This window comes from Nomascus leucogenys, chromosome 4 (genome assembly GCF_006542625.1).
Source record: "Nomascus leucogenys isolate Asia chromosome 4, Asia_NLE_v1, whole genome shotgun sequence".
NCBI classification, from domain to species: Eukaryota; Metazoa; Chordata; class Mammalia; order Primates; family Hylobatidae; genus Nomascus; species Nomascus leucogenys.
This window is the reverse complement of record NC_044384.1, coordinates 142382463-142408402: the sequence shown is the minus strand read 5'-3', so window position 1 is coordinate 142408402 and position 25940 is coordinate 142382463. Positions and strand designations below refer to the sequence as shown.

The 25940-nt window shown below is 38.2% G+C and overlaps 1 protein-coding gene across 3 annotated transcripts in view; it reads left to right on the top strand.

The window, feature by feature from the left end:
• Nucleotides 1-949: 949 nt before the first annotated feature.
• Nucleotides 950-25940, top strand: part of ERI1 (exoribonuclease 1) — a 97783-nt gene continuing 72792 nt past the window's right edge. For 2 of the 3 annotated variants that reach the window (XM_030812404.1, XM_030812403.1), the window contains exons 1-6: nt 950-1317; nt 6068-6246; nt 9618-9828; nt 14399-14482; nt 16686-16795; nt 18719-18833. In XM_030812404.1, coding sequence (XP_030668264.1) covers nt 1210-1317; nt 6068-6246; nt 9618-9828; nt 14399-14482; nt 16686-16795; nt 18719-18833 — 807 coding nt within the window. In that variant the 5' untranslated portion in view covers nt 950-1209. Of the gene's footprint in view, nt 1318-4801; nt 4883-6067; nt 6247-9617; nt 9829-14398; nt 14483-16685; nt 16796-18718; nt 18834-25940 lie in introns of those variants that run through there. The other variant, XM_030812405.1, reaches the window with a different exon arrangement.

Sequence of the window (25940 nt, the reverse complement as noted above, 5' to 3'; positions counted from 1 at the left end):
ACCTTTGTTTTAAACTATAAGCTATACACTAAGTTCTTCCCAATGTTAGTTTGGCCTACGCCCAGGAATGAATAAGGATAGCTTGGAGGTTAAAAGCAAGATGGAGTTGTTTAGGTCCCATCTCTTTCACTGTCTCAATGATAATTTTGCAATGGCAGTTTCACTTCTGAGGTTTCTAGTGCATGTTCCATGGTATTCAATAACCTCTTCACTCTGGTTGCTGGGAGCTCAAATGATTTCCAGTTCTGTGTGAGCTCTCATAATTGTTTGGTGTACTGCTCCCCAATAATTGTTCTTTCCTGGCCTTGTGAGTTTCACTTTTTTTATTCAGTGAAAGATTCAAGGTACTTCTAAGCAGATTTCTGAAGCTCTTTTTCCATGTAATTCCCTCCTCTCCAGAATTCTGCCCCACAAATTCCAACCAACTTGGCCTACCCCAATTTCCTCAACTCCAATCCCTGTCTTCTCAACCCAGGAGATCCTAGGTTTCCAAATGATTTCCCTTCACTGCACCACAGACTGGAAATGGTCTCTGGGCAAAAGGGCAAGGTGATACACGGCTCCTTTTCTTTCCCTTCCCTCAGGTAAAACAGTCCACAGCTGTCTGTCGTCCAATGTCTGAAGAGCTGTCTCCTATATTTTGTTCCGTTTTCTAATTGTTTATAGTGGAACACTAAGTCTCGACCCATTTTCTTTTCTTGCCCAGAAGTGGAAGTTTTAGGAAACTCCTTATGGGAAATGTGAATTGTTTTATTATTTTTTATGGTTGAAAACGTTATCTTTCTCTATGATATCTCCCCACTCACCCTACTTTTTTCCCTCTCAGGAAACGCTGACGGGAACATGTGTTCCGGTGCTACCCTCTAGTGACTGGACTAGATCCTTGCGCAACTTCTACCCGCGCTAGCTCCGCCCACGACCGGCCACGCCCCGTCTCCTCACCGAGGCACCTCCCTCTTGTTCTTCCTGCGTCCCCCTGTGGAGTGCGGCGCTGGCCTTCCGCGCACGGCGGCTCACTGCGCCTGCGCGGCGTGTGGACGCCACACGCTCCCGGAAGTGGGAGGTGGCCGCTCGAGTTTGTGTGGCCGCCGCCGCGGGAACGCGAGCCCGGTAATTTTTCAACGGAGAAAGCCGAGGCTTTCGGGTTCGGCACAGTGAGACTGAGCAAGTGTTCGGCTGTAGCAGCTCTCCTCTGGAGTGACAGCCGGCATGGAGGATCCACAGAGTAAAGAGCCTGCCGGCGAGGCCGTGGCTCCCGCGCTGCTGGAGTCGCCGCGGCCGGAGGGCGGGGAGGAGCCGCCGCGTCCCAGTCCGGAGGTGAGGAGTCGGCCCGCGCCTGGCTGTCGGCACCCGCTGCCCCGTCCCCAAAGCGCCCTCGGCACCCCTTTCTTCTCAGGTGTCCCGCAGAAGGTGCAGCTGCGTGCACTTGGACCCCAGCCTCCTCCTCGGTGTCCAGCTCCCTAGCTTTACCCTGGGGTGGGTGTCTTGGAGCCCCCTCAGGGCCGAATCACTCTCTGGGAGGGAGGAAATCGTCAAGACCAGTTCTGTCAACAGTGGGTTAATAGGTTCTAACAGGGAGTTCTGGTCTAAGTTTAATTCTGTGTTCACGGTTGCTGTTGTCACTCAATCTAGCCGTTATGGGTAATTTGCAAGGCTTTATATTTTTAAAATCTCACCATATACCCTAGGTATGTCACTTCATACCTTTTTTAAAAAAAAGAAATAGTTTAAAAAGCACCCACCAGCATTCCTGTCTCTGTACCTGTTAAGTGGAGCTTCGTCTTAGCTGCTTTTGCTGATTTACTGGTGTCTCATATAAACGTAGTATACGATTGAATGAATAATTTTGACATCTGATTGGTTGAACCTAGTTACAGTGGCAAAGTTGTAGAACAGTCTTAAAACTCATTTAACGAATGTAATTCTTGACTAGCGCTGCGGATTGTAAGTGATTGAATACTAAAATTGATCTTTTCCTAATCATAAACATGTTGAGCACTTCATAAAGTGGGTATTTGCAAGAGGCCTCCTAACTCTTGCTCCTTCTGTCCACAATCAATTTCCATCTGGCAGCCAGAATGAGCTTTTTAATAACATGAATTTGGCTTATTCCCCTCCTTAGTAACTTCGATTTGCTGCTCTGCGGGGTCTGGTGCCTGCCTCGGTTGCTAATTGCATCTCACACAGTTTTTCCCTTTTGTTCCCAGTGCCCCTCGCTTCCTTGTGTTCTTTTACATTGGAAAGAAGGTCTTTCTTGTTAAGGGTCTCTGTATGTTTCTTGCCCTGTATGCACTTCCTTTGGATCTTTGCAGTTATCTTTCTCCTTCTAAAGTTACTTTCAAAGAGTACTTGCACATCCCCTCTCTTAAAAAGAACCAGTCTTCCACCTGCCTCCCTCTTCAGCGTGAGATACATTGTGTCAATCTCATCGTGTAAGTGGTTTTTAAAATAAATTTCGAACTTTATTTTTAGTAAAAGAAGTGTGTTTAAATATGCTTCTTTATATTTGAAAGTCTTGACACTTTTACAGGTACTTAAGGCCTAGGTCTCTGTTCCAAATTGGCTTTAGTGACGGTAGTAATTGTTGAAAACTTACTGTTGCATGCTCTTAATAATGATACTTTTTTAACGAAGAGCTGGGCGTAGTTGCGCTCGGCCATAGCCCCAGCTACTAGGGAGGCTGAGTGGGGAGGATCACCTGAGCCCTTGGGTGGAGGCTGCAGTGAGCTGTGATTGTGCCAGTGCACTCCAACCTGGGTGACAGAGTGAGACCCTGTCTCAAAAAATAATAGTAATGATACAATTTATTATTATTTTTTTTGGAGACGGAGTTTCGTTCTTGTTGCCCAGGCTGGAGGGCAATGGCATGGTCTCAGCTCACTGCAACCTCCGCCTCCCGGATTCAAGTGATTCTCCTGCCTCAGCCTCCCTAGTAGCTGGGATTACAGGAACCCACCACCATGCTTCGCTAGTTTTTGTATTTTTAGTAGCGATGGGGTTTCACCATGTTGGCCAGGCAGGTCTTGAACTCCTGACTTCAGGTGATCTGCCTACTTCGGCCTCCCGAAGTGCTGGGATTACAGGCAATGAGCCACTGCGCCTGGCCGTGATACAGTTTTTTTCAATCTGGAGCAAAGTTTTTTGTTGAATTCAGGTGGTAAATTTCCATTATCTCTAATGCCAGTTGTCTTTGTAAACTAATAGAAGCTATTGCATATTTATATTTTTAATAAATAGGTTCAAATTTCATCAGAACTCTCCTTTTAGAAGAACATCAATCCAGAAAAATTCTTAGTTTTTTTTCATTGTGCAGATGCAGAGGTTTTCCTTTTCTTTTTTTAATAGGTAGTACCTAGATTTTTGGCAACAGAGTAATAGCAGCATTTCCAGATCATGTTTTCAAAATGTTCTCTATACAGAAAAAGTTTCATTTGACAAGCAGTTACTTTCTAGCTTACTGTTAAAATGTATTTTCTTTTATCTTGCAACAACAGATTGTGTTCCTTCAAAAAAATGCTAAAAACCACGCTCCAGTACCCTTCCCAATAAGAAGAGGACAGCAGTTATAGAATACCTGTCTTTCTGTAAAAGAAAATTTGTAACTTTAACTTCAACAACAGTTGTTTTTTGTTTTTTTTTTTTTTTGAGACGAGTCTCGCTCTGTCGCCCAGGCTGGAATGTAGCGGCTCAGTCTCGGCTCACTGCAAGCTCCGCCCCCTGGATTCACGCCATTCTCCTGCCTCAGCCTCCTGAGTAGCTGGGACTACCCCCGCCCGCCCGCCTACCCGGCTAATTTTTTGTATTTTTAGTAGAGATGGGGTTTCACCGTGGTCTCGATCTCCTGGCCTCGTGATCCGCCAGCCTTGGCCTCCCAGAGTGCTGGGATTACAGGCGTGAGCCACCGCGCCAGGCCTCAACAACAATTTTAAAGTAGTTTGACACAAGATAGTAAACCTCTATTTGGTATAGAAGATTTTCATGGCCACATCCCATAATGGAAAAGCTTCTCTTGTTTGAGATAATATAAACCATACATCCACTTAATTGAAGACATGAATATTGCAAAATGTTGCAGTTCTGTGATGGTGAATGTTTCTCTCCATATTGTGGAATCTATCGTTTTTCTCATTATATGGTCATTTTTATATGTGACGCGATAGTTAGATGTAGATACTGGTACGGATGCTGATGCAAATGTAAGTATGTATTTCGTAAACTAATTTTGTGTTTCTGCAGATTAACAATACAAGTAGGGATCTTAGTATTTTCTTTCTGCTCCTTGGCGGATTGATTTGAGCATCATTCTTTGTGAACCATTAGTGTAGATGTGAAATTTGGGAGGAGACACTGCTTTCTGAGGATTGGACCTCGGCTGTCTCTAGAACTTCACTGAAGGAAGAGAATTAGAGTTGGACCTAGGAAGGGAAGCAAATTTTTCTTATAGAAGTCATAATTTATAGCATCTATAGAAGAGGCCTAAGTGTTACTTGTGAATAATTTTTGTAGCTACAGTTTTGGATGAGAATTAACAAGTGAATCAGAAAGAGGATTTATCCAAAGAGAAAATCTACTTAAATTAACTGAGACATCTGTTTTGGTAGACAAACTGTTACTTAATGTTGACCTAAATTTTAACCTGACTAAAGATGAAGTTTAAAATTCAATGTAAATTTAAAGTCAAAAGATAATTTTTTATAAAATTCTGGTCAAGCAGAGCAATATCTATTGTAAATTTAATATATTTTTGAAAGTGAATTATTGGTCAACTAGCAATACTTTTTTTTTTAACATTGTTAACAAGGAACCTCAATGTGGCTATTCTTTAATTTATGGACAGTTCACACATTGGAATTGATGATGACCTCTTCCTCAAAGGAAATGGGTGAGTCACTCTTACTCTGGCACCTTAGCTAGCATTACATTTCCAGTCAATGTGTGTTGCATTAAATTGAGAGCTTAGAGTAAGAAATAGTTCCTGAACCATCAGAATCAGTTCTAAGTCAGGGACTGTGGCCTCTCTGTGATTATCCTTCCTTGATCTATAATTACAGTTTACATGAGGACAGTGTGGTAAATTGTAACTGAGGTAACAAGCTTTAATAGGGATTAATAGTAAGTACTAAATATTTTTCAAAATTCTGGAACATAGCTAATATTTGGGATATTGCACGTGGAAAATAACTTAAAAATAAATCTGTGGAACTTAACATATTAGTAATTTGAGACTGCTTGTGGAGAAAATAGAATTGAGTCATGTTTTTTCTTAACAGATTTTTATTTATGAAAAGATTTATAATTCTGTAGTTCTTCTGGTTAGTGGACATAAGTATAACTTTTGGAAAATGTAAGTCTTGAAATTAAATACATTTCCTTCTTTGCTTTGAGTACGAGGAAGCTGTGAATTAGATTTGCAGTCCATTTTGTTTTTATGTTGGGCAATTTTTGTTAACTTTGTGAAATGAAATCAGGTTAAAAAATTATCAGAAGTTATACATGCATAATGTAAAAGTTCATTTAAAATGGGTTCATTTGTAAATATTAGCATATTGTTTGTGAAGGGCTTGTTGTATAGCCTGTGATATTAATAGTTACCATTTATTAATAGCTACTGTGGGTGAGGGGCCTGATACACATGATCTCATTTAATCTTTGTAATAATTCTACCCAAACACAATTTACCATTACGAAATTACCATTTTATAGATAAGGAAATTGAAGATCAGAGGCTAATACGTAACTATCCAAAGTCATGCTGCTGTTTGTAGTAAATAGTCAGCTGGGGCTCTCTATTGAGGTGGTGTTGACTCCCAACACCAGTCCTCTTTTTACTTAGCTTTGTTTCCTTTGAGGAACCTCATGACTCATAATAGAGAGGGGTAGATTGTATTGGAGACACATCTTCCTTCTTCTTATCCTTTCCTCCGTTTAGGAGCTACAGTGAACACTTTTCATTGCAGATGTAGCATGAAGAGGCTTCAGAAGTTTGAAAGTTTGAATCTTTAAATCTGTGATGTTTGTACTAATTATAAACTACATACTTTTTTTTTTTTTTTTTTTTTTTTTGTAGGAAACTCAGCAGTGTAGATTTGATGGCCAGGAGACAAAAGGATCCAAGTTCGTTACCTCCAGTGCGAGTGACTTCAGTGACCCAGTATACAAAGAGATTGCTATTACAAATGGCTGTATTAATAGAATGAGTAAGGAAGAACTCAGAGCTAAGCTTTCAGAATTCAAGCTTGAAACCAGGTAATTAAAAATAACTTATAAAACTATAAAAGTAGTACATGCTTATTTTAGAAAATCTTGAAAACGTTGAAATATTAAAAATCATTTGTAATCCTACCATAATGACATGACCCTTTTAAGAATTCAAAAAACTAATTAAGATTTTTTACGTGCTACTGTGATTATTTTTGTCTTCTAGATGATAGGACTGCTAAATCAAAGTCTATGAATATTTTAAAGAGCTACTGGCAATGTATAGGAGTATCTGTCTTATTATAACAAATGTGTTTTTAATTTTTTTTAGTTGCTCATTTAAATGATGGATAGTTATTTTAGTGAGATATTTTTCTTTTTTATTTTCTTTTTGCCATTTGTATCTTTTATAAAAAGAGTTTGTTTGAAATCAGGTACAATAGATTAAAAACATCATTCACTTACCAGGATATTTTTTGTTTTAATTTCTAAAAAATAACGTACAATGATGGTATGCATTATGTTTAACTGTATATTCAGTGAGAAAACAGTGCAACGTAGTCAACTGTGTGCGTATTTTAATGAGATATACACATACCTAAGTTTTTAGTAATTTTTTGTGAAACAAATCACTTTACGTTGATTGGGCCATGGGGCAGGAATGGCTTTTGGAGTCCAGAAAAATACATCAATTTTTGATAAACAGTAGAACTGCCAGGCATCAAGAAAAAAAATTGCCTGTATGAAATAGATGAAAACTCTTACTTTTTCAAGGCATCTCTGAATCATAATTCTCTGAAAAGTAGTATTCTTCCTCTTTAGAGTTTCACCACTCTTCAAAAGAGCACAAATATATTTATTTCTAGATTGTCTACATCGTAACGTGTGAAGAAATTTTTGACTCCTATTTCCCTGATTCTTTCTGTTATGAAGGTACAACTTGTAGCCTACAGAAGATTTTCCGAGCAAAATTTTTGTCCTTCCTATGTGTGAAGATCAGTTGCTTACTCCTGGCTTGTGTGGGAGCTAGAGATCTAGATGTATGTTTATACATTTATTCAACAAGCCGGTACTGAATTCTAAGTACTGCACTAGGCATTGAAGTTATGAAGGTAAATACAGATATGTTCCCCACTTTGGCAATCTGAGTCTTTTGGGAAAACACACAAAGAAACGATCACAATACAGAGTGGCCGATGCCATATTGGAGGTCTGGCCAGGTACAGCATGAGAATACAGAGGAGAATATTTCTCAGGAATTCAGAAAGATGATGTTTGAATTGTGCCAAACAGAAAAGGGAGGCGGAGGGTATTTCAGACGAAAAAATAACAGAAACTTTTCTAATTCCAGTTTGTATGGTTTCTGAAACATGATCTTGCCTTGTCTTCAGCTGTTGCGCAACCAAAGTTATAGGAGGTGAAAGTGTACCGCACATATTGAGAACATGACTTTTAAATTTTTTTTTATTTTTTTGAGACAGAGTCTTGCTCTGTCACCCAGGCTGGAGTGCAGTGGTATGATCTCGGCTTACTGCAACCTCCGACTCCTGGATTCAAGCGATTCTGGTGCCTCAGCCTCCCGAGTAGCTGGGATTACAGGCATGCACCACCATGCCTGGGTAATTTTTGTATTTTTAGTTGAGGTAGGGTTTCTCCATGTTGCCCAAGCTGGTCTCGAACTCCAGGTCAAGTGATTCACCCACCTCCCAAAGCGCTGAGATTATAGACGTGAGCCATCTGGCCGGTTGAGGCCATGACTTATAGTATGTTTTGTCTGCAGTACACAGTATACCTCAGGAACATTTGACAATGATACTGAAATGATAGGTTGTAGCCAAGTTGTGAAGAAACTGTATGCTGAAGTCTGCATTTTACCTTGTAAGCAGAAGGGAGCCACTGAAGATATTTAAGCAGAAAATTGGCATTAGTGCTCGGTTCTCAAGTAAAGAATGAATTGAAGGGTTGTGGTAATGGAGGCTTTTGCCATACTCCACGAAGCTAATGAGAGCCATAGCAGAAAGAATTAAAGAGAATCATATTCTGAATATGTTTCTGAGTTAGAATTGGCAAACATGGTGAGTATTTGGAAGAGCAAAGATGTTAAAGATAGCAGGTTTCTATCCAGAGCAACTAGTTGTATGTTTGTCCTGCCATTAGCTTTGCAGACAACTCTGGTAAATGTAGTGTCTCCCCCATCACACCTCCCACTCCACAACAAAAAAAAAAAGAAAAAAAAAGAAAGTAATCCAAAGCTGTCACATGACACAGAGGTCACTCACAGTGCCTTAATATGAAAGAGCTTAAGGATTTTCTCCCTAGGTCTTGATAATTTTGAAAATCTCAAGCGAAGAAACAATATTAAGACCTTTCATCTTAAAATAGCTAACTGGTTGATTATTACTATTTTCATGGGTCGGTTTTTTTCAGTGCTTAATTGTAGTTTAGAAAGGAAAGTGAAAGACTAAAAAGGTTTTTTTAAATGTTCATTAATCAGTTAACATGATACTTTACTTGGCACTACACATTATAATTTAGATCTCCTTATTTTTACTTTTTGCAGGCCAATATAGGATTCATTTATATAACACTGAAGGAAGCCTGAATGCTGGTTGTAACTTAATTTTTTGGAAAAATACATATTGTTTAAGGAATGAAGTCACCTGATCACTGTTATCTGTTAGGATGACTTTTCTCTCCTCCGCACTACTCCATTTGTGGAATGTATATTTTAAAGTTACCTATAATATTGAAATCCCCTAAATGATAATTCTACCCATGATAAATTAAGAAACTTATTTCTAGTTAAGAAACTACTAGTATGGTAATGCTCCTCTGGACACAGTTTACTTAGACTGTATTCTAATTGAGTTTTCCTTGTTAAGTACCCAACAGAGATTCACCTTTATATGCTAGGCTCATAATGCTTTCGTATTCATGTGGATGTTTTGAGTTGAGTAACCTACAAAAGCCAAAAGAAAGGAAAGAGATAATATATCTTCAACTTAACCCAAATTTTTATATTCTTAAGTTTATATTTTGGCCAGTGGAATAATTTTATATTAATTTCAATGTATCATATATGTTATCTTAGTATATAAGGCAATATGATTTTGTTGGTAGTATATGCTGACAATGTTTATGGTTTGAAGTACCAGTGTATGTTGGAGAAAATACTGTTATATACTACTAAAATAAAAAATGACTTGTGAAGGAAAATGTTACTGTTGTAATAAACATATTATTTTAATTACTTCTTTGCTAACTTAGCTTCGAGTCTTGCTTTTCTTATATTTATTTTAGCTAGCATTTGCTAAATTATGCTGTGATTGTCAGTGTTCAGCCCAGTGCCCGTGGGTAAGAGTTTTGATTCTTGACTGTAGAATTTACCTAAGTGTAACTAATCTTCTTCTTCTACTTAGAGGAGTAAAGGATGTTCTAAAGAAGAGACTGAAAAACTATTATAAGAAGCAGAAGCTGATGCTGAAAGAGAGCAATTGTGCTGACAGTTATTATGACTACATTTGTATTATTGACTTTGAAGCCACTTGTGAAGAAGGAAACCCACCTGAGTTTGTACATGAAATAATTGAATTTCCTGTTGTTTTGCTGAATACGCATACTTTAGAAATAGTAAGTGAATTTTTATATTTTAATTGTATTTCTAGCAGCAAGTATTCTGGTGTTTGGTGGTTATGTGGAGGACCTCATTTGCTGTTTAGCCAGAATTAGACTTTTCAAGTAAGTTTTTTCTTTGCCGTGAACTTTATATCAGCTTGATTAATAGAAAAGCTATAACAGCAGTTTTAGAGACTATTGCTTTCTTTTTGCAGTAGTGAAAGTTAAAATGCTTTTTTCCATTTGCTTAGAACATCTGAGTGTGGACATCAGAATCTCCTGGTAAGTAAAAAAATAAAGAAAATACTAATGATGCTGATGCCTGGCCCTAGTCCCAGAGATTCTAATTTAGTTCTGTGATAGGGCCCCTGACATCAGCATTTTTTGAAGCTTTTCAGTTGGTTTTGTTATGCAGTGAGGCTTGATAACCACCGCTGTGGCCTAGTGTGAACTCTGGTCTCTAAGAATGATAATTTACAAAAATGAGTTTTGAACCTCTCTCTCTGGTGGAAAGTTTAAGGGTGAAATGACTCATATAACCGTGGTTTCTAAGCCAAATAATATGTGTGCTTTAGATACTTGTCAGTGCATTATTAGTTCAGGAAGTCTAGTAGGAATTCCCTAAAATAATACTGTTTGCCTTATAAAATCTGAGCAAGAATATCCTAACATCTCATCTCTCCAAAAGTCACTTCTGTGATATCCTCAGTTGCTGCCAACCCACTTGGGAGTAAGTTTAAAAAGGCTTTGTGAATTAAAATGCATAGGTTATTAGTGCTATTCAAAATCTCTTTTAGTTATAGTCTTAGCCTATTTCTGTAATTTTCTCATCCAAAGCAGATTGAAGGTCAGTAAATTAGAAGGAAAAATTGCAGCTATGAAGGCAAATAATCTTGCATAAGTCACTAGATTTTACTTGTCTCTTACTGAAGGACGTGACTGTAGCAATTCTCCCTCATTTGGACATTATGATTTATTGCTTCTGTCTATATTGCTCCCACTACACACAAACATGTTAATTTTTTCACAGCATATAAAAACTTCATCCCACTGCACTGCCAGCTATCCCATTTCTTTGTTCCTCTTTTTGGGAAAATTCTTCACGTAAGTTATAGGTACTTATACGTGTATCTCTTTCCTTTTCTTCCATTCTCTCAAATTTATACCATTGTGGGTTTACATTCAATAAAGTTTAAGCTGTGTATTGAATCCCATCATTCCACTAAAATCACTCATCAACATCATCTTTGACCTTTACCCTAAATCCTGGCAAAATTAACCGTTCACACTTTTTTTTTCTTTTTTAAGATAGGGTCTTGTACCCAGGCTTGAGTGCAGGGGTGCGAACCCAGCTGACTGCAACCTCCACCTCCCAGGTTCTAGGATCTCTCATGCCTCAGCCGCCTGAGTAGCTGAGAATACAGTGCGTGTCACCACGCCCAGCTAATTTTTTGTATTTTAGTAGAGACAGGGTTTCATCATGTTGCGCAGGCTGGTTTCGAACTCCTAAGCTCAGGCAATCCACCTGCCTCAGCTTCCCCAAGTGCTAGGATTACAGGCGTGAGCCGCCATGCCCAGTCATTCTCACTTAAAAACAAAACAAAACAAAACAAAACACTTCATTGCTGGCTTCAATACCTTTTCCTTGGAGTATTTTCTTCAGTTATAACTTGTTCTGCTTGATTTTTCTCCAGCCCTACTGGATTCCCCATTTGCAGTTTTCTTTGCTGGTTCCTCCTTTCCTTCCCAGCTTCCCCATATCGGATGACCCAGGTCTCAATGCTACCCCTTCTTCTCTGCTTACGTCCTCTTCTCTGCTTACATCCTGTCGCTTCATGATCTTGTCTAGTTCCATAGCTTTCAGAAGCTATCTCTTTGCTGGTGACTTTCAAATACATATTTCCAATCCGTACCTCTGTTCCAAATCCAGATTGCTTATTTGACATCTCTATTTAAGTGTGTCTCAATCTTTTGAACTTACCCCCAGCCCATTCTATCTGTAGCCTCCTGTAGCTTGAGTGATGGCCGCTTTTTCTAATTAGAATCCTTCTAATTGCCCAGTTCAAAAACTTTGGAGTCATCTTTGACTCCTGTTTCTCTCCCATCCAGGCCATCAATGATTCCTGTTTGGCTCTGCCTTCAAAATACATCCAGAACCCAGTCACTTAACTGCTATGACTTCATTCTGAGCCTCTATCATTTATGTGACTTCCTGCATTCGCCATCTAACTGGTCTGTGTGTTTCTGTCCGTGTCCACCTACAATCAGTTCTCAAAAAACTGGCCAGAGTAATCATTTTAAAATATAAGTCAGATCATTTCACCCCTCTGCTCAAAACCCTGCACTGGCTCCTCACTTAACTCAGAGTACAACCCATATTCCTTACATGATGTGGCCTATTGTTTCCTCTGATTGTTTCCTGTCTTACTAGTCTTTTCCTTAACTCATTCCACTCCAGGCATACTGACCTGCTTGCTCATTCTCAAAAATGCCAGGTATGCTTTATCCCATTACTTGCCAGGACTTTAGCTCCAATTTCCTTAGCCAGAAGTCTTGCTGGCTGACGTTTTTCTCCTTCTCTCCCTCCCTCCCGTTTTTGCTTCCAGTCCTTCCGTAAGTCTTACCTCTAAATAAAGCCTACTTGATTATCCTAGTTAAGAGTGTGGCCTATACCCATGTTTCTGAACCCCCCTTACTGCTCTACTTTCCTTTGCTTGCTGAAGCGAGTCTCCTGCTTCATCTTCCTGAGTAGCTGTGATTATAGGCACCCAGGTTCCTTTAGTTTTAATAAATCTTACTACCTTTTAACTTACCTAATTTATTTAAGTGATGATTAAAGATTTGGCCAATGAATGCATAGTTCTCTCTAGCATTCTTCTGTTAAAAGTATTTAATAGTGAATAACATTTTAGTAATACCTGTTATTTAGTACTACCGAATTGTAGTTATAAGGAAAGTTACAATATATTTTTGAAAGAGTGTCATTTAGAATGATGAAATAGTGATACTTAAAAGGATATAGACTTCATTTATCTGTGATACTCATTTAAGTGGAATTTGCAATGTATCTGGTAAGAGTGTCTAACTTTTGAAGTTCAATTATTCTTTTTTTTTTTTTTGAGATGGAGTCTCGCTTTGTCACCCAGGCTGGAGAGCAGTGGCTCAATCTGGGCTCACTGCAACCTCCGCCTCCTGGGTTCAAGCGATTATCCCACCTCAGCCTCTTCAGTAGTTGGGACTATACGTGCGTGCCACCTCGCCCAGCTAATTTTTGTATTTTTAGTATAGACAGGGTTTTCACCACTTGGGCCAGGCTGGTCTTGAATTCTTGACCTCAAGTAATCCACCCACCTTGGCCTCCCGAAGTGCTGGGATTACAGGCATTAGTCACCATATCTGGCCTCAAGTGTTCTTTTTTGTTCTTTACTGTTGCTCATTTATAATTATTTACAACCATTTATAGCTCATCGACTTAATAGATTAGTATGTAGAAAGAATTTATTCTTAGGAAATACAAACTTTTCTTAATTTTTAAATCTTCTGCCATAAAGAATACTTTTTGTTATTTTCTCTGTATCTACTACCTAGGATTAACAGTTGCTGCCTTTAAATCTTTAGGGTTTAAAATTGTCCTTAATCTCAAAAGTGACTCAGTGTATTCTGGTTAGGGAGGCGTTACTGGGCTAGAGGAAAAAGCACTTAGAGATTGGAGCCTGGTAACAATACTGGCCTTGCTTAGTTTACAGAGTTGTGAGCATAAAATAAGACCATCGTGTCAGGAGATCGAGACCATCCTGGCTAACACGGTGAAACCCAGTCTCTACTTAAAATACAAAAAATTAGCCAGGTGTGGGGGTGGGCGTCTGTAGTCTCAGCTACTTGGCAGGCTGAGGAAGGAGAATGGCGTGAACCTGGGAGGCGGAGCTTGCAGTGATCCGAGATTGTGCGAGTGCACTCCAGCCTGGGAGACAGAGCGAGACTCCGTCTCCAAAAAAAAAAAAGAGAGACCATCGTGAAAGCTTCTTGAAAAGATTCAACATTGCTGCAGATACACAGTGTTAGCAACTCTTAAACTACCTGTATATCATAATATCATACAGTTAAATTTTGACTATTTAGAATTTAGTTCAGTTGAATTTTTATATGAAAATAAAGACTATTCAGGAGTAAATGAGAGAGCAGTAGTTTAAAGATAATTTATTATAACTGAAGGCTGGTATTTCTTCAAAAGAATTTATTATTTTTAAAACAGTATCTTGAAGTAGAGGTTGCGTTAATGGGCTTCATAGTTTTAAAATATTATGAACAAAATTATTAATATTTTGTTCCTCAGGAAAATAATTTTTGGGTTGAAATCTTTCACACACTGACTTTATCTTAAAATATTTTAAATTATGAACCAAACGATTTTTTAATTTAGAAATTAAGAGTGCTTTCGATGTGGGGAATTATCCTTAAAAACTGGAAGGGTTTATGCCATGAGATCCTCTGAAATTACAACCTGCTGTGATGAATTCGTCGTGTATCATGTATTGTGTATCTTAACTCATATAAATTACTTTAACTTGCTATCCTTCCCTTGCAGGAAGACACGTTTCAGCAGTATGTAAGACCAGAGATTAACACACAGCTGTCTGATTTCTGCATCAGTCTTACTGGAATTACTCAGGTTATAATTCTAAGTTCTTCTTTCTAGAGTTTGAAAGAGTTCTTGAAGTTAAGGATTTATTTTATACATAATTTTAAAAAATTATTACTGTTGTGAACAATTGAATACCTTGCTTGGTAAAGATCTTTCATGTTGTAATAATTAAGAAAAAAAAAAAACAGCAAATTTTACACCTGGTAACATTTTCCTCAGCCTTTCCTCTTGAGGAGTTGTAGTGATGAATCTAAAGATTTCGTTTGTAAAATGAAGCATCAGCAAATTGTTACCATACTGAACTTGGAGATAAGTTTTATTTATTTATTTTTTTGAGACAGTATCACTCTGTCACCCAGGCTCGAGTGCGGTGGCGTGACTTGGGCTCATTGCAGCCTCCGCCTCCTGGGCTCAAGCAATTCTCCTGCCTCAGCCTCCCTAGTAACTGGGACTACAGGCGTGTTGCCACCGCAGCTAGCTAATTTTTGTATTTTTAGTAGAGACACGATTTCGCCATATTGGCTGGGCTGGTCTCGAACACCTAACTTCAAGTGTCCTGCCTCGGCCTCCCAAAGTGCTGGGATTACAGATGTGAGCCACCATGCCCAGCCAGTGATAAGTTTTAGAATGTATCTGTTTACAACCTGACTTTATATGTTGCATTTATTTTTTATTTTTATTTTTTTGAGATGGAGTCTCACTCTGTTGCCCAGGCTGGAGTGCAGTGGCATGATCTTGGCTCACTGCAACCTCTGCCTCCCAGGTTCAAGCGATTCTCCTGCCTCAGCCTCCCAAGTACCTGAGATTATAGGCACACACCACGATGCTGGGCTAATGTTTTTTTTATGTCTAGTAGAGATGGGTTTCAGTGTGTTGGCCAAGCTGGTCTTGAAGAACTCCTGACCTCAAGCCCGCCTCAGCCCTCCAAAGTGCTGGGATTACAGGCGTGAGCCACCACACCCAGCCTGTTTGATGAATTTTTAGGTCTCTGATTTTTTATTGTATTCTAATGTGGTAGGCACTTTTTTCATTTAGTTAGTTCATTCATTCACTCCACGTGTATTTGAGTGCCTACTATAATATATGCCAGGATTTGTATATATCTTTATGTGTATATAGATGTATGTCTGTCCAGTGGTCACAGTAGGCCTAATAAGTCAGTGTTTTATTGCGGTGTTGTGGACGTCTATGAAAAGGGCTTCCATATATGACAGAGGGAATAGAAGACTGTCCTGGGGAAAAACATCCTCTAATTGATGAACTTGGGCTGAGTCATGAAAGATAGGTAGTCAGAAAAGAATGGCTGGGCATTTCAGGTGGGAACTGGCAGACCTACAGGTAGTTCAGGGAGGTTCAGATGTGTATGGGCTGGGAAGAAAATGGTCCAGGTAGGCAGAGGCAATCCAGATCCTGAAGGGTCTTGTGCATCTATCCTGAAAGCCTTAGAGAGTGGTTGGAGGATTTAAGTATGAGAGTGATAGGGTAGACCCGATTTACGTTTTAGGAAGATCAATCTGGCAGCAGTATGTAGTATGTGTGGAAAATTGTGAGACCTGAGATGGGAAGACACTTAGGGAGCTGTGGCTTTCAGCTTAGAAGAGATTTCTCTTTTCCCGCCTCGAGAAATCCAGTAAGCCACTAGGTTCAGGCCTATAAAAAGAGAACCACTGGGGATGATCTTAAATCTTTTTTTTTTTTTTTTTGAGACAGAGTCTCACTCTGTCGCCCAGGCTGGAGTGCAGTGGCACGTTCTCGGCTGACTGCAGGCTCCGCCTCCCGGGTTCACGCCATTCTCCTGCCTCAGCCTCCCGACTAGCTGGGACAACAGGTGCCCGCCACCATGCCTGGCTAATTTTTTGTATTTTTAGTAGAGATGGGGTTTCACTGTGTTAGCCAGGATGGTCTCGATCTCCTGACCTCGTGATCTGCCCGCCTCGGCCTCCCAAAGGGCTGGGATTACGGGTGTGAGCCACTGTGCCCGGCCTGATCTTAAATGTTAGTTTTGGGAGGATTATACATTTCAGTTGAAAGTAGTCCCAGTACTTGGTTATGAAATTTTAAAAATTTCTTAAAAATGAAACTTTAGGTGGAGCTAAGCCAAGGAAACCATGAATTTAAAGTATCAGCCTTTCTCATACTGTTTCTTTCCCTCCCACTTAGGTCTGGGTATTTTGTAGGACGACGTGAAGCTACAGCCCTGATTTTTGTATATTTACTTTTATATCCTCAGGATCAGGTAGACAGAGCTGATACCTTCCCTCAGGTACTAAAAAAAGTAATTGACTGGATGAAATTGAAGGAATTAGGAACAAAGTATAAATACTCAATTTTAACAGATGGGTAAGTATTTAGGAAGATTATTTTTTATAACTACTTTTTAAAGATTAAAGATACCCTTATTTATTTAACTTTTAGAATAACCACAAACTATTATTAAAGACCCTAGAGTCTCACCCCACAGGGGATAGTATTTTTACTTTCATCTAAGGATGAAAGAGAGGAGGAAAGGAGTGGTCACAGTCCAATGCAGGACCAGAACACTACAGAAAGATAAATATGTAAAGCTAAAAAGACTTTGCTAAAACTCTGTTTTTTCATGACACTTCCTTGCTCAAAAAAGTTCAGACTCTTGAGCTTGGCGTTGAAGGCCCTTTCATCTCATCCCACCCTACCCGTTTGATCAAATTCACCTGCCATTGATCCTCTTTAGTCAGACTGGCCCAGGAATTCACATGGTTTATCCTTTCTCTTTGTACTTACTTATGCTTCCCTCTCTACTGAGAGTCTCTTCTCGACAACTTTATCATTTTTCAAAGCCCATCTTGTGTTTTACCGTGACAACCCCATTGATCTTTTTTTTTTCCTTGAAACCTTATGACTTCTATGATATATACCATTCATGTTGACATCTGACCATTTGTTCTGATATATAATCTTTATGTACATACATAAGACTTACTTTTGCAAGGAAATTTAAAATTCTTTCAGAGAAGGACTTTTGCTGCCTGATAATATTCCATAATGCTTACCTTAGTGCTGAGCTTAAAGTGTATACCCAAAAAGCATTTGTTAAATGAAAAGCTAAATAGGAAGATCAGAAAGATTAAAACATAGAAGACAGACGTTGTGCCGGGGCAACTCTGGCACAGGTTGAAAAGAATGTCCTAAACAACTTCTGTTTCAAACTGTACAGATTATCCTCTATGCCTGAGATGTCATCAACATAGAGGGTTTAGAGATCCTCACATGTGATAGGAGAAAAGCATTGAATTTAATGACATCGTAACCGTTGAGTTTGGAAAAATGTTTATGGACCTCTTTAGAAATCTATTACTGATTTTAAACATGAATGAGCAGTGCTCTGCTAAAGTATACAGGTGTTTCTGCCGTAGTATAGTATATGCAGTTCTGGTAAAGTCTCATTTTGTGGGACAGATCACTCAAAACCTATGCAATTTTGTAACCACAGCACTAACAAAAACCAATCATTGGAGTCTCCATTAATAATTTGGCAGCCCAGGCAAGCAACTCAGGGAAGGTGAGGTTGCGTCAAAGTATATTAAAATTGCACAGAAGCACTAGTATCCTGGGGACATATGCTTTTTTTAAATTTTCTTATAATATAGTTAACAGTATTATAAGAAAATACAAAGGATTATATCCTGTTCCCAGTATAGCAGGTAAGTTGAGGGCTTTTCTTATTTCCTGCTGAAGTTTATAATTTCCACTGCTATTATTCTGACTCTCCTTGCCTAAGAAAAACCACATAGGAACCAACACAATTTCTATGTTACACAATCAATATTGTCCTTAACTACAATAAATTGGTTAGTGTTATAGAAACATGTTGTAGCAGAACAGATTGTATTTTAACCCTTTGATACCAGCTACTTTTGTCTCTTTCATTTTTTTGGTTTTGGTTTTATTTCAAAGCATACTGTCAACTTACTATGCTAAGTCTGGCATTAAAAGTAAGCTTAGCATTATACTCAGCAAGATAGAAGCCTGCCCAGAACCATGAAAACAATCAAGATGAGCCTAATAGAAATTAGTTTGTGAACAAAAGTTAATATATCCGACTTGTTTGGTTTTTAAAGCTTAATTTTGAATTAGTATTTTGTAGGAAGCAAGGTTAATTTTCTCAGCTTGATGTTACATTTGAATATGAGAAAGTTGATATATATAAATAAAAAATGATTTAAAATACTTATTTGTAAGAATAGTATAGCGTTTATTTCATCAATTTTTTGTCCTTTTTTATAGTTCCTGGGATATGAGTAAGTTCTTGAACATTCAGTGCCAACTCAGCAGGCTCAAATACCCTCCTTTTGCTAAAAAGTGGATCAATATTCGGAAGTCATATGGAAATTTTTACAAGGTAAAATTTCTATATTTAATAATTACATGGTTCTTAATGATAAATTTGTTAAATTTTGCATGTACGTTAAGTTGTAATTTTCCAGGTGTTTTTCATGGAAAAAGGCCATATAATTAGTTCTTACTCTTCAGCTTCCAAATTAGTTGTGTTCAAATTAGATAAGCCTTTTTCTCATTCAACCAGTTAACTTTATTTAACTAGGTTAACTATATATACCTGACAAGTTTGAAACTGTAGGGGCAGTCAGTATGTGGATTGTTCGTGAAGCAAATGCTCCCCACTAGATTTTAATTTTACTTCACATTTATCAAAGTTGATATGCATGTGTCGTGTAAATGTTTAAAATAGTATTGCAAGACTTCCAATGAATGGCAGTCTTCTACCATAGCCTTCAGCAGAACTGGTTCCTGTTCTGAGGCAAACACTTTCAACTTATGTAAAGCTCTTTTTTTTTTTTTTTTTTTTTTTTTTTCAGATATTTGCCTTTGTATTTCTAAGTTTCATGCTTATACTACTTCTTGACTTTTCAATTTGTGATCTATTGAATTCCTGCACTGAAAGATGAGCTCGACTAAGCTACCACTCCTGCATGTCCTTCCCTTCCTGCATCTTCCTACTATAGCTCTATTACCTTTCCGTCAGAGCACTCAGTGTTCATAGTCCTGTGACTACGGAGAGTGTTCACAACTTTCCCCTGGATGTAGTAATTTACTTGTGCGGTTGTTTACTTATCCGCTTACTCTCCATTCAAACTGTAAGTCACTTCTCATCACTGAAAACACTCAGGTAGTCTGTCAGGTTTTTTTTTTTTCCTCTTTTTTTCCCTTGCAGGCTGTCTTCCTGGAGCCTTTAATCCTTTTCTAATCTGAACTGTTAGTTCTTCAGGCCTGTTTTAAAATCATCTTAGGGGATTTCCTTTAATTCTCATGCGTTAGATACTATGTCATTTTTTTCCCTTTACAGTTTCATTTTGGAGAAGCATGTTCTAAAGTAGTTTCATGAGAAAGGGTGCTTTTCCTTACAGACTCTTCTGTTTTAACAGTCTTTTAAAACTGAGAAGCATGCATGCAGAAAAGCAGAGTTTTGCAGATTGTTATAAAGCAAATAAGCTTGTAACTTCCACCGACTTAACTCCCTTCCTTCCTCCTGGAGTTAACTGTAATTCTTCCTTTCATGGTAATTATTTTCTTATTATTCCTTATAGCTTTAATATTTAAATGTATATCCTTATAGTACATAGTTTTGTCTGGCTTTGAGCACGATATAATTAGTGTTATACTGGCTGTATTACTTAGTTGTTTTTTTTTTTCCAATGTTATGCTTGAGATCCATCGACGTCATGTATGTCACTGCAGTTCATTCACATTATTGCTATTAATTCCTTTGTGTGACTATACCAGATTTGTTTATCTGTTCTACTTTTGCTGGCCATTTGGATTGTTTTTATTTGGAGCTTCCATGAAGAGTACTGTTACAAGCATTCTTGTGCATGTCCCCTCGTGTCTTTGTGCACTCATTTTTCTAGGATATAAACCTAGGAGTGTAGTTGCTGGGTCATGGGATATGTACATCATTGACATTACTACATAATGCAAAAATAGTTTTCCAATGGAGTTGTACCAGTTTGCACTCTTATCAACCCTGTGTGAGTTTATAGTTGCTGTAAGTTTTTGCCAGCCTCTGATATTATCAGACATTTTAAATGTTTTTTAAATCTGATGGGTGTGTGATACCATCTCATTGAGGTATCAGCTATCTGGATTGCTTTTTTGCGAACCACTTGTTTAAATTTCTGACCGTTTTAAAAAAAATTGGGTAGTCTGTTCTTTCATTACTGGTGTATTTTACTGGTTTCTAGATTTTTACTTTGGATGCTAGTCCTTTGATTATATTTGATAATTTTTCTGTGTGAATTTTTTTTGTTTTTTTGTTTATATTTGTCTTTGAGGTGGAGTCTCATTCTGTTGCCCAGGTTGGAGTGCAGTAGTGTGATCTTGGCTCACTGCAACCTCTGTCTCGCGGGTTCAAGCATTTCTCCTGTCTCGGCCTCCCGAGTAGCTCGGACTACGGGTGCCCGCCACCACATCTGGCTAATTTTTGTATTTTCAGTAGTGATGGGGTTTCACCACGTTGGTGAGGCTGGTCTTGAACTCCTGGCCTCAAATGATCTGCCCGCCTTGGCCTCCCAAAGTGCTGGGATTATAGGAGTGAGCCACTGCACCTGGCCTTTTATGGATCTTTTTTTGTTTTTTTGAACTCATTTTGTGAATTTTTAAAAAAATTGTGTTAGGGAAAATTTCAAACATACAGAAATAGGTATGAGTCCTCATGACCTAGGTTCAACTATTAGAAACTCATGGCCAGTCATGTTTCATATGTATCCCCACCCACTTTCCTCTTCCTTATTATTTTGAGGCAGAGGTCAGACATTATGTTATCTGATCTGTAAAAATTTCATTACATAGCTCCAAAAGCTAAGGGTCATTTTCTTAGAAACACAGCTACCATACCATTGTCACATCTTAAAAAATTAGCAGTAATTCCTTCATCAAATAGTCATAAATATTTTCTTTTACCTTTTGTGTGTTGAGTCAGATCAGCATAAGTTTCACAGATTTGTAGTTGGTTAATAACGTCTCAAGTTTTTTAGTCTTTGATATGTTTGATATGTTGATACATCTCTTTAGTTTTTTTTAATCTCTTCTTTTTCTTCCCTAGCAATTTATTTTATTCTTTTAAGAAACTGTCATTTGTCCTGTTGTGTTTCCCCTTATCTGGATTATGTAATCGTGTCCTGGAATGTGGTTTCAGCGGTATCTCTGTCTTTTGTATTTCATGTCAATTTATACTCCAGTTGAGAACCTCGAGCCCCTTTAGGTTCTTTTTTTGCTACAACGCCCAGATGGAATAATTATTATTAAAAATTAATTAACTTTAAAATAATTTTCAGTCAGGTATGCATAAATCTACAGCTCACAGTATGTTAGTGTAATCAGAAAGTTGTAGATATTATAAGGCAACAAAATGCTCCCTGCTTTTTTGAGTAAACAGTGGTTTCTCTGTGGACCTGTTTATTTTGGCCAGTTTGTTAGCCTACTCTTTTTGTGTGTGGTTTTCCCCTCTTCATCATAGATAACTATAATGCAATTAGTTGTATAAGTAGAAGAAACTTACGTTTTCCTTTTTTTTATACCTTATCTAAGACTTAAATAAAACTCTCTGTCACGAGTTTCTGCTGTATATAATGCTAATAAGGTATATTATATGGTATGTCGAAAAACATTTTTTTAAAAGTAAAAATGACTTTTTTTTTTTTTTTTTTTTGAGATGGAGTCTCACTCTGTCTCCCAAGCTGGAGTGCAGTGGCATGATCTCGGCTCACTGCAACCTCCGCCTCCCAGGTTCAAGCAGTTCTCCTGCCTCAGCCTTCTGAGTAGCTGGGATTACAGGCATGTGCCACCACGCCTGGCTGATTTTTTGTATTTTTTAATCAAGATGGGGTTTCACCATATTAGCCAGGCTGGTCTTGAAGTCCCAACCTTGTGATCCACCTGCCTTGGCCACCCAAAGTGCTGGGATTACAGGCATGAGCCATTGCGCGTGGCCAAAGATGACCTTTTATCCAATCTTTCTTGGGGGCAGAGGGTGGAAATGGGTAATTAAACTTGGAGCTTAATCTCTTTCATAAATTTAAAAGGCAAGTAACTGTAATACATTTCTGTGAAATAATAATTGGCTTAGGATGGGACTTGGTTTTTCTAAAAGTAGGCTGGAACAATATGAATAAAAATACAGTCTAAGACAGTTTTGTACAAGATTTTGGGGGAAAACCCAAACTTTCTTTGTGCGTGGCATATCAAGCACAAATGTGGGGTTAGCGTTTACAAAATTGTGCAGCTTTTTCTTTCTTTCTTTCTTTTGAGATGGAGTCTCACTCTGTCCTCCAGTCTGGAGTGCAGTGGTGGGATCTCAGTTCACTGCATCCTCCGCCTCCTGGGTTCAAGCAATTCTCCTGCCTCAGCCTCTCAAGTAGCTGAGATTACAGGTGCCTGCCATCATGCCTGGCTAATTTTTTTGTATTTTTAGTAGAGACTGGGTTTCACTATGTTGGCCAGGCTGGTTTTGAACTCCTGACCTTAAGTGATCTGCCCCCCTCGGCCTCCTAAAGTGCTAGGATTACAGGCATGAGCCACCACGCCCAGCCTCTTTATGTCTTTATAGGCCTGTGTATATGCATTAAAATGCTGTTGTCGAAGTAAAAGGAAAGGATGAAGTATACCTCTTTACTGTAAAATCGGTTTTCTTTTTTTTTTCTCCATTTACAAATACTCAATTCTAGGGTGAATGTAAGATAAGCTCACATGGATTCATTTTCTTAGGAAATTAGCCAATTTCTGCCTTTGCTCTTCATGAATGTTAAAAAAAAAAAGCTTGCTTACACATGTAGAAAGTTGAAATTGCAGTGAAATGTTACTGCTTTCAAATGAATGACAGAATACTTTGTCTGCAGAAATCCGCAACTTTTCTAGGGGCAGAGCATTAAGTCTCATCCCTGGTGTACGGTCAGATTGTACCTATAAAGCTCTTTTCTTGAATTCAGATTCTCAGGCTGAACAGAGATTCAGAGAAAGGATCCCTTACCTAATCATATTCCGGTGTTGAAAGGGAGGAAAAATACTTAATTTTCTCCTACAGTTTTTCCAGATTGCACTCAGTTAGACTTAAGACTTTCCAATAGCTTTCCTCACTTGATATCAAGCCCAAGCAAAAGGTGGACATTGTAAGGTTTTCTATTGTTACATGATTATTTCCAAAGACATACTCCGTTACCTTTGAAATGCAAGAATCTTGTCACTTGAAGTCAAACATTTTCTCCAGCTTCATATAGGGACTTGTTCAGCTGATTCATGTGATGAAAAATGTCTATAAGGAGGCTACGTTTTGCAGCCCTTCTTCGAACTGCTCAGCAAAAGCTGGCCTTTTTGTTTTCCTGTTGTTCACCTTTCAACTCAGTCACCTGACTGAGAACTTTTCCTTCCTAAGGCAGAGGAAGCAAGAGGTTGGTTTGTTCTTTGTCCAGATTTCACTTCATTTTTAAAAACACGATGAAGTGACTGGGCCTTTGTTTAATAAAGTTAATAACTCTTTTTTGGGCACTATCTAGGACTTTGCATTTTAATCTCTCTTTTTTTTTTTTTTTGTGGTAAAATGTATGTAATACAGGTTGAGTATCCCTAATTGGAAATGACTGGGACCAGAAGAAATGTTTGAGATCTGGGGTTTTTTTCAGATTTTGGAATATTTGCATATACATAATGAGATATCTTAGAGATAGGACCCAAGTCGAAATATGAAATTCATTTTTGTTTCATATATACCTCATACACATAGCCTGAAGTTAAGTTTCATACAGTTTTGTGGGTGAAACAGTGTATGTACATTGAACCATTAGAAAGCAAAATTGTCACTGTCTCAGCCACTGATACAGACAGTCTGGTTGTTTGGCATCATCGTTCCTGATGCTACTAATAAGCAATCGCTTTCTTAGTCACACATAAATTAATTGTGTGTCATGTACCTGTGTTTTGCCTGCGAACCATTATATGAGGTGTAGAATCTTCTCACTTGTGACGTTATGTTGGCCGTCAAAAAGTTTCCGATTTTGGAGCATTTCAGAATTTGGGTTTTTGGGATTAGGGATGCTCACCCTGGATAACACTTGTTGTTCACTTAAAAAAGCTCTCAATCATTTTTAAGTGCACAGCAGTTCAGTGGCATTAAGTACATTCACATTATTGCACAACCATCACCACATCGTTCTCCAGAACTCTCATATTCTAAAAGTGAAACTCTGTGCCTATTGAACTTCCGCTTCCCACCAAACCCTGACAATCATCATTCTTCTTTCTGTCTCTATCAGTTTGACTTATCTATATACCACTTATAAGTGGAGGCATACAGTATTTTATCTTTTGTGACTGGCTTATTTCACCGAGCATAATGTCTTTAAAGTTCTTCCATGTTGTATCATGTGTGAGAATTCTACCTTTCTGAGGCAGAATAAGAATTCATTGTATGTATTTACGGGCTGAGTATACCTAATCCAAAAATTCAGTATCTGAAATGCTCCAAAATCTGAAACTTTTTGGCGACTGACATTGTACTCAAAAGAAATTCTCATTGGAGCATTTCAGGTTTTGAATTTTTGGATTTCCCGATGAGGGATGCAAAAGTGGTGTAATGTAAATATTTAATGTTTCAAAATCCAAAAAATTTCAAATCCAGAACACTTCTGTCCCAAGCATTTCAGATAAGGAATATTTAACCTGTACCATGTTAAAAAAAAAATCCATTGATTGATGGACATTTAAGTTACTTCCATGTTTTGGCAATCATGAATAGTGCTGTTATGAACATGGATGTACAAATACCATTCTTTTTCCTGTATAACCAGAATAGGAATTGCTGGATCATGTGCTAATTCTTTGTTTAATTTTTTTGAGGAATCTCCACATTGTTTCCCACAGTGGCTGTACCATTTTACATTCCCAGCAGCAGTACACAAAGTACTACATTCTCTACACCTTTGTCAATGCTTGTTATTTTCTGGTGTGTGTGAGTGTGTTTATGGCCATTCTAATGAGTGTGAAGTGGTATCTTACTGTGGTTTTGATTTGTATTTCCCTAATGATTGGTGATGTTGAGCATCTTTTCATGTGATTGTTAGCCATTGGCATGTCACGTTTGGAGAAATGTCCATTCAGATTCTTTCCTCATTTACTAAATTGAGGTATCATGATGTTTTGAGTTGTAGGAGTTCTTTATTCTGGATATTAATTCATTATCAGATATATACTTGCAAATGTATCTTCTGTTCCATGGGTTGCCATTTCACTCTACTGATAATGTCTTTAGTAATAAGGTTTTTAATGTTGATGAAGTCCACTTTATTTTTTCTTTTGTTGCCTGTGTTTTGGTGACATCCAAGAAATCATTGTCATAAAGCCTTTTCCGTGTGTTTTCTTCTAAGAGTTTTATAATTGTATGTCTTACATTTAGGTTTTCGATCAATTTTAAGTTAATTTTGTTATATGGTGTAAGGTAAGG